The sequence below is a fragment of the Micropterus salmoides genome, unplaced genomic scaffold, assembly GCF_014851395.1.
Source record: "Micropterus salmoides isolate LMB-PRFRI ecotype aquatic unplaced genomic scaffold, ASM1485139v1 Ms_hic_scaffold_17, whole genome shotgun sequence".
NCBI classification, from domain to species: Eukaryota; Metazoa; Chordata; class Actinopteri; order Centrarchiformes; family Centrarchidae; genus Micropterus; species Micropterus salmoides.
The window spans coordinates 20,847,916-20,857,131 of NW_024040817.1; the positions used below are offsets into that span (position 1 = coordinate 20,847,916).

A 9,216-nucleotide genomic window follows, 5' to 3' on the forward strand; every position below is an offset into this window, starting at 1 on the left:
CTGGAGAGTGACAGAAGGGGGGGTGACGTGCAGTAAAGGGCCGTGGGTCGGACTCGAGATTGGGCCTGCTGCGGCAAGGTCTAAGCCTTTGTACATGGGACAGGCACACTAGTGATGAGCTAGCCGGCGCCCCAACTGTGTGTTTTGAGGTCAAAGTGAACCATGTGTAGATGTGTATTTTCTACTGATTGATACACACAAATAACAGAGCATCAGAGGGGGAGTTAGGATAGTTTTAATCACTTTATTCTCAAGTGTTATGCAGGCAAAGCATCTTTTCTGCTCGAAGTTCATCTTTTTTTTTTCTCTTTTATTGACATAACACGTTTGTACAAACCAGTTTTAAAAATATCAATAAACTGGGGCCTTTGAGGCTAACCTGGCAAAAAACCCATTATCAAATGTCATGGAGACGAACAAACATCTTTTTAGAAAAAGATTTACAAATGAGATGTCACTACAAAATATCAAAGAAAGAAAAGTTGGTTGTCACACAAAATATTACCAAAAACATCTAAATTTGTTTGGTATCAACCTTTTCAACTTTAAAGAATAGTAACTTTTTTTTGCTTTCTTCTTCTTTTGTTATTTATTTTCCTCCAAAAAACACGTTATGGCGCAAAGAGAAGAAGAAATTAAACAACAATGGTCAGGACGTAGAAAAAGAAAACACAAATAGTAAAGAAGAGAGAAGCAGCACTACGGCAAAAAATTCAAACATGCTGTACACAACCTCAGAATAAACGCACACAAATACAAGTCCAGCAAAAAGGCAAATAGTACAAATCAAGGATAAATAAATTAGCCGCACACACTGGGGTCCTGTGTGTTAACATCCTGGGAGGGGGGACTTTTTAAAACAATTGGTAAATTCTATAAAATAAAAGTATCTGTTAATTTAAAAAGAATGTACGCACTGAACTAACACAGAGCAACACCACCAGAAAACATCTCATAATATCCACACAGTTAAATAGCCCGACCCACTCCCACCCACTCTGTCTCACTTTGCTTCTGTGCTGTGGTCTGCTCCTCATGTTAGTCACCCCCTAATAATGCAGTAGAGCCCCCACCCTCTTTCTCCACCCGCCTAACTCTAACTGACGCTCCCTCTGTACAACAGCTTGTGTTAAGGCAATTGTGGCACATCGGTCGCCTAGCAGGGTTAGTGGTGGAGAGGGGTCTTCACCAGAGCACAGAAAGCAAAACACAACTTCAGTGACGGTGATGGTGCCGCTGCCGTTGCATCTACCAGGTACCGTCTGATGGTCATCATATAAAAATTACAAAGTCACTGTGCAGCTGTGATGTTAAAGCCACCCTGTGGTATCTGCAAAGTAACTGGCTTTGTTCCAACGACAGCACTGCTTTCAGATGTTTTCCCTAATCTTAGAGCGAACTGGCTTTGTTTTATTAACAGAGAAAACTTCCCCTGACAATGTAAACATGGTTTCACTAGGATTGTCATTATAGTATTGCTTTCACTACACAAACAAAGTTGTAGAAAGCTAGATTGTTTTTCTCTATAGAAACCTTTTTTTTCTAATGGTCATCAATAGGAATGCATTATTTATAAATCTTTTTTATATGTGCTTTTTTTCTACTCTTTTTTTTTTGTTTGTTTGTTTCTTTTGTTAGAATCATCTCCTCTCTTCTTCAATAACAGTTTATCCGTTGACTGGTCTCAAAAGAATCACACCTGAATCTGACTAAACCTGAACCATGAATAAAACTCAAATTAGGTAGATCTTCTCCATGACAGCATGGGAATATAAATGCACACTCACTCATAACAGGTCACATAAACACACACACCATCCCAAGACTGCTCCTGCTCGATCACTGCTCTGCAACAGCCCTGTACCGTGATTAACCCTCAACTCCGTCTGACAGGTATGAAACAGGAACACAACTTTGTGCATAGAGTTCGATTCTGTTGCGATTAGGAAAATGTCTCGATTTTTGGATGGTTTTAGATTCAGCAGGTCCCCCTGTCTTGTGCTAATCTAGACACTACTTACATTCCTTCCCCCACCAGGCATGGAATTGTTATAGCTTCATATTATAAATGCCAAACTAATCTTTTATACGTTTAGGCTAAATTTGTGTTATTATATGTTAGTTTATTTTAGATTGTGATGTTTATATTTTTTCGGTTTCTGTTCATTGCATGATCCCGTCTCTTTTGAGTCTCTTTTCATGAGAGAACAACATTTTTAAAATGATGTAAAATTAAAATGGAAAAAGTAGCCACAGTCCCTGCAAAGACTCCCAAAAAAACAGGAAGTCAGCCTTCTGCAAAGGAAAAAAAAAAAAAAAAAAAAAAGGAGTCAGCTGCCTATTCAAACTCCTCCTCTTCCTCCTCCTCTTCCTCCAGGTGATTAGAGGTGGTGGGGGTAGCAGGCTCAGAGTCACGCGAGAGGGTTGCCACAGCGACAATCTGAGGGGAGTCACCCAGGCCTTCAGGGGCGTCTTCCTCCATGTCATCAGTGGTGATGATTGCCACCGCGGCGCCGCCCTTCTTGTTCTGGTGGGTCTTGATGTGCTTGGAAAGGTGGTCGCTGCGCATGAAGCGCTTTGAGCATTCGGGGCACTCAAAACGCTTTTCTCCTAGAGGGGAGAAGATCAAAGACTTATAAATCAAAGAAAGGACAACCAGCTTTCTGTCAAAAAATCTGCTTTGGTTGCTGCCTTCTTGGAGCTCCCTTAGAGAATGGCCTCCCTAATTTTTACAACTATATACTGTACATGTTGGGCAAGAAATGAAATGAACAATTAGTCTGTTAACAGAAAAATAATTAACAACTATTTTTGACATTTTATAAAGCAAAAGTGTGCTGTTGGTCAAACAAAACACTTGAAGATGACATTGGGCTCTGGGAAGTTACAATGGGAATTTGTTTATTTATTTTTTTGACATTTCATAGTCTAAGATTGATTGATGATGAAAATAATCTAGTCTGGATTCAGTGCTGGATTAAAACGCTGTCAAAACCCCAAGCCTTCCAACGTGACCCACATCACAAGTCTACAGCCCTGTATGCGTTTCCTTCCTACCTGTGTGTGTTCTCCGGTGTCTCTGCAGCTCGTCGCTCCTGGTGAACCTCTTGCCGCAAAAAATCCAGTTACAGACGAACGGCCTCTCGCCGGTGTGCCAGCGCAGGTGGGCCCTCAGGTGGGACGTCTTGCCGTATACCTTCCCACAGCCCTCCATGTGGCAGATGTGCTGCTTCTTCTTTGTAGGGTCCCCGCTGTTCCTACAACACAGACACACTCGAGTTAGGAGTGAGCTGGAGGTGGGGCTGTTTAGTAAAAGCTTTTAGGATTTAAAACAAATCACAGCTGATCTGTGATTGGTCTGTCCATACATTTTTTTTTTTGGTTACCAGAATTTCCACACCCATTGCTAAAATACATGTACAGTAACAAGCTCTGATATATAAAGTTGGCTCCATGAATTCACTGAATATTCTAGCGATGCTCAATACATTTGACTGGTCTCAATGATGCACTGAATATTCTCAGTGTATGTTTTGGGTGCAAGCTCCTCATTACAATGTGAAGTGTTGGGTGGTGAGAGGTCGAATCTCTCACTTTAGGATACAAGCTGCACTGTGTTCTGACCATCTGTCCACCCAGTTGTCCCACCATGACATGTCATCGATCGTCATCAATAACGTTGGAATAAAAATGTAAATTTGGTTGCTGTAGATTTGGGACTGACATACTACTGTCAAATTTAGAGAACAGGTAAAGACTCCACTCCACACAGTAAGGATTTGATGTCCAAAAGCCAGTTTCTTTGTGAATTACTGTATAATGTTCTATAAATGTATAGTTGCGTTAGACTTGTTGCCCAGTGCACATTTTAAATGTACTATGTTCAAATGATCTGATAAATAATATTGTCTTTAAATACTGTATATTTAAAGCTAATATTTAGTTTGATTTGCTCTGGACAAATCCAGTAATTGCCCACACGATTACACGTGTATACCAGTTTTTCCTCCTGCACCTGTTCACGGTGCTCTGTGTTTACCTTCCCTCTCCGTCCCTGCAGTTCGGACAAGAGCAGGCGACACGACGCAGCCTCTTGCTGGGCGGTCCCTCCTGGTCCGAAGAACTTTGTACAGAGCCCAGCTGGTCTGGACTCATCGATGAGCCTGATGCCACGCTGCCAACAGTGACCGTCACAGGAGACGACTGAACTTTGACCCCATCCTGACCCTGTGGTTGACCTGAGAGGTGATTGAAAAAGACAATGTGTTAATGTATTAAGCGAAAGCAAATGTTTGTATGTATGTCTGTGGGGTAGTCTGAAGTAAATATGACAATAGAGAAAGCTGAAACTTAACTTGAGTACAATCAGACACACAATTTGACTAAGCCAGCAGGACATCCTGGTATAGTTCAACTTTGAATGGTAAATGGTAAAGTGGTGGTTGAAACAGGAAAGTCATTAGAGCTTCATATTTTCTCAGGAACTTATAATACTTCCTCTGACCACCACGTTGCTTTAACCTCATTTAGTTAATGGTAATGAACGGATCAGAAAGTTACTCTTGGTGCGCCCTTACCCTGTAGACCAGTAATGGTGAGGGGAACACCCTGCACCTGAACCCCAGCAGTGCCCAGTCCTGCGATGCTGACAGTCTGTACGCCAGACCCTGGGTTGATCTGGGCTGCACTCAGCGTCAGGGGAGCTCCACTCAGGGAGACCAGCCCTCCACTCCCCACTGTTGTCCCACCGGCCACCGGGGCCAGTGTCAGCTGCTGCGGCATGGCCGTCCCGAGGCCGCCCTGCAGAGAGACCCCACCGGGCAGCTGCAGTGTTTGCCAGGTGATCTGCCCAGAGGGGGACAGGGTCGGGGTACGAATAAGGACCTGGGCTGGGTTCTGGAAGGCCTGGATGGGCTGCAGGGTTTGTCCTGGGGCCAGCTGGAGGGTCTGAATGTGCTGGGGTTGCTGCTGACCCTGGGCCTGACCTTGACTCTGAGCCTGGGGCTGCAGCTGGATCTGCTGCACCAACTGGTGCCCCACCTGGCCCACGATCACTTGCTGGATGGTTCCTGCTGTATCTGTCTGGTTCTGCAGCCCATTGGCCTGGTTCTGGATTTGAGAGTCTGCCTCACTGCTCTGCACTTGGGTGTCAGCTTGTCCACCCTCTGATCCAACAGAAACCATTTGTGTCCCATCAGACACGCTGTCACCTTCGGCTACAGCTACTGTCGAGCCAGTTGATGATGTAGCAGGAGCTGCCCCAGACATTGCTGTTGTCATCAGCTGGTTGCCATTGGCAACAGAGAATGTACCATCTGCTGATTGGATAAGCTGCACAGCCCCGCCCCCACCAACATTATTTATCACAGGCAGAGCCAGGGTCATGCCACTGAGGTTTATGGGTACAGTGGTCATAACAGGAGTCTGGGAGCCCTGCAGAGTCTGCAGCTGCAGTGGGAAAGACTGTGCAGGGCGGATCTGCAGCGGGACCGTCTGATTGGCTGTACTTGTGAGAATGGCCTGCTGGTTGGCTGGCTGGAGGATAGCCTGGGTCTGGCTTGGACTCTGGGTCTGGATGAGCTGGACCTGCTCCGGAAGAGCCCCGATAGAGGCTGTCTGAGCTGGGCTGATATGGATCTGCTGTCCATCTGCAGTCTGCAGGTGAGGGATGACCTGATACTGGACCCCACCCCCGGCACTGGGCAGGTTCTGAACCTGGATGATCTGGAACTGTTGCTGTTGCTGATTGGCTGCAACGCTGTTGGTCCCACCTACTGACTTCACCTGCCCAACAAAAAGAAGCAGTGATATAGTTATAGATATAAGAGGATAAACACAGAGACAACAAAAAAAAAAGTTTGCTCAAACCCACTGCGTCCCCAACCTCCTTCACCTTGCGTCCACCAGGTGAGCTGTCATGAGCCAAGGTGGTTGCCACTGTCACGGCAACAGGCTGATTGGTGTTCTCTTTGGCCATAGTAGGCGCTGTTGTAATGATCTGCCAGCCGTTCCCTGTGAACTGAGCAGGGACCAGTTCCAGCTGCTGGGGCACCAGGGTTTGACCTCCAGCTGTGTCCACCACTATCTGACCCTGGAGCTGACCTGCCTGCAGCTGGATCTGACCAGCCTGGACCTGGATCTGCTGGGCCCCCACGTGGGCCTGGACCCCCTCCGCTCCCCCCTGCCCGCCGATCTTACTGCAGGTGGCCGCTAGCAGAGCTAACGGAGAGGGCTGAGAGGAATCCTGGAGGAGACAGAATGGATGGGAGGGCCAGAGAGAGAAACGGTTAGACAGGAGTGATGAGGGAAGGAGGAGCAGCCAGTCAGGGTTAGAGACAGGCGGAAATCCATGTAGAGTGCTGACACTCACACAATATCAAACAAAGACGAGAAAGAGTAAACAAGCGAGGGCTGGGAGAGTTAACATGGTGCAGAAAAAAAGAATCACAAAAAAGCTGAGAGGAAGAGAGAGAGAGCTGTCAGTGGAAGTGGGCGGTATTACAGGAAGCGAGTGGGTGGGCGTGTGAGAACCACATTTCTCTTTTCTCAGAACACTGGAAGAAAATGCCGCCTTCTCTCTCTCTCCTCCCTTTCAAAGGAACTAGGTCGCAGGCACATTTTTAATGCCATACACCTCTCAACACTGCACAGAAACAGCCAAGATTCTGCAACAAATAGCATGGAATAACACAGCAACAACGCTTGTCATACACATTTAACAACAAAATATGCGCTCAAGAATAAACTGCCTAGCTGAAATCAAATCTCCAAGATATACACAACCTAATGAAAAGCGGCTAAAGACAGAAGTTCCACAGTTGTAGAGCCACATACCAACACTGCAGGTCTTTAAAATAAATCCATATGCAGAATTAGATAATTTTGACCCTAAATCAAAAAGACAATTCAAAAGAAGAGTGGCTGAATGTGTGACAGCCATATAAGCATATTCAAGAAGGACCGGGCTGGCTCTCAGCAAGGCTGCACAGAATCAGGAAGTGGAATTCACCAGAGAAACGCCCCCAGAGGTGTCTGACTGGCTGGGAGGTAGGGAGGGAGTACATTTTTGGCCTACAGGCAAAGCAAAAGTAATGAACTATAATAAACTCTTATTTCTCTCCTTTTACCTGTGATCCAGAACTTTTCCCCTTTTTAGACGCTTTCCCTCCTTCAGTTCCAGATGATTCCTTCTTGGAGTCTGTAAAAACAAAACAAACAACAAAAAAAAAAAAGAGTCAAGCGTGAGAATAATCCCCAGCTAGAATATCATCATCACATGAGGATTTCTGAATAGTGCAAGGTCCCAGGATAAGGCACAGCCATGTAGACACCAAGTGACCTGCCTAAAACCAGATCATAATGCAGATATAGCAAAACAAAGGTGATCAATAAAGGTAGAAGAGGAACCAGTAACCTCATCATCAATATCAAAGGGGGCTTGGAGCCTCCTATCTATCAGACAGAGGGAGAGAGAGGGGTGGAGACGGAGAGGGGGGAGGGTACCTACCACTCATAACGCATTAATATACCGAGAGGGAGAGGGTGTAGTTCACGTTAGAAGGCCGGCCGGGTACAGAGGCGGAGGACGGCCTATATGTTCGGCGCTGGGCCGTGGCGGATATGCCCGTTTGACGAAACCACCCACCGGCCAGGAAGGGCGGTGCCAAGCGCAGGCACAAAAAAGCAGCCACAAATAACGGAAATAAAGGACAACACGGTGACCGTCCCAGGCCCGTCGCCCCCCTCGCAGCCCCGTCGTATGTCTCTTTTACCGGGAAGCCAGTCCATAAACGAGCAAATTAGCGCTTGTCAGAAAGATATCCACAGAGAAGTTGGCAGTGTGTGACAGTAGAGGCCCACCCACTTCCATTTAAGCATCAGGACAACACCCTCTTCGCTGCTACTGCCTGTTCGCCGCCGTTTCCCTCGCCGCACGACGCGGGGACGCCTCGTCGCCGTCCGTCGTGCACCGAAAGCAAACCGTCACCAGTGTTTGTATTTAACGCGTATTCCCTTTTTTTCGTGCACAATTGATTTTTTAAGGGGGAGATACGGGGAGATAGCTGTGGCTTTTGTGGGCGGATGCGCTCCTCCCACATATTCAGATTGGACGACGGGGCTCGGCGTGCGAGGGTCGAGATGGGAGTTGTATTTTGGTGAGGCCTCGCCTTCTCGGACTGGATTGGGCATCCGGAACTACAACTCCCGTGATGATCCGTCAGGCGGGTTGGAGCGGCAGTAGTCAGTAGTCATGTTGGTGTGAGAGCAAGAGGGAAGGGCGGTGACTTCTGTTTTGTGGGGGGTTGGGCGAACGGGAAAGGGAGGTGTGTGCGTGTTTGTTAGTATGTGGATGTGTGCGTTTGGTTTCCACCCCCAGTGCACTCTGGTGTCACAGGGTGACAGTCCGGGGGGGGGGGGGGGGGGGGGCTTTCTGAAGAGAAAGCAGGGGAACTGAAGTGGCATTTACTTTGAATTACTATGGAAAGCAGTTTACATAAAGAATGTAACAATGGGGCCTCTATGCTAAAATACCTTTATTTATATGCCTCTAATATCTTTTCTCTCAGTCTCTGTTCCACTTTGAAGCTTAGAAGAAAACAGTTCTTTACTCAAATTGTCCATAAGTAGACTGAAAATGTTCTGCCAACTATTTTGATAATATATGCACAATTGAAGTTATGTATCAAGCAAAATTCCAAATGTTTGCTGTTTCATTCAGTATTATTTAATTGTAAATTATATTGACAATACTTCACAGATGAGTATTCTGCTCAGATTAGGTTTATATGAATAATCCAGCCTTTTTATCTACAGTACATTCAAGTTGATGTGTATAAAATATAAAAAGAAGTCTTCCCACAATAATATTTGGCTATTTACTGTAAGCTTTGCTGTTCAATAAGTGCGATGGAGAGGATTAAGGCCAAGTGTTGCATAATGGGTATTTAGCAGGAGAAGAGCAGCAGAGATCATATCTGATAAGTCATTTGTTGCAGGAGCAGCAATCACACAGAGAAGTTTCTTGTTTCTGTACCAGTCTAGAACAGAAGTCAGCCCGCCACCCACGCGCCAAAACCTCCTTCAATCTCCCAAAGGGAAATTATGTGTTCGATTCATCCCAGCCAACGGAGCTTCATGTTGACGTAGTAGCCTAGGCCGGTACCAGGCCTTTCTCCTGCCCGGTTTGTCCTCTCCTTCAGCAAACCCCTCCCTGTG

The 9,216-nt window shown here is 46.2% G+C and overlaps 1 protein-coding gene across 2 annotated transcripts; it reads right to left on the reverse strand.

The window, feature by feature from the left end:
- Positions 1-230: 230 nt before the first annotated feature.
- Positions 231-8,295, reverse strand: sp4 (sp4 transcription factor). Of its 2 annotated transcripts, XM_038725182.1 has the most exons (7): positions 7,508-8,295; positions 7,128-7,198; positions 5,894-6,244; positions 4,578-5,784; positions 4,040-4,238; positions 3,058-3,257; positions 231-2,610 (listed from the first exon to the last, which is right to left on the reverse strand). In XM_038725182.1, the coding sequence occupies exons 1-7, from the start codon at positions 7,512-7,514 to the stop codon at positions 2,339-2,341; spliced, it is 2,307 nt and encodes a 768-aa protein (XP_038581110.1). In that variant the 5' UTR covers positions 7,515-8,295; the 3' UTR covers positions 231-2,338. The 2 variants fall into 2 exon arrangements, with proteins under 2 accessions (XP_038581110.1, XP_038581111.1); XM_038725183.1 differs by lacking the exons at positions 7,128-7,198; positions 7,508-8,295 and adding an exon at positions 6,835-7,044.
- Between the last annotated feature and the right edge of the window lie 921 nt (positions 8,296-9,216).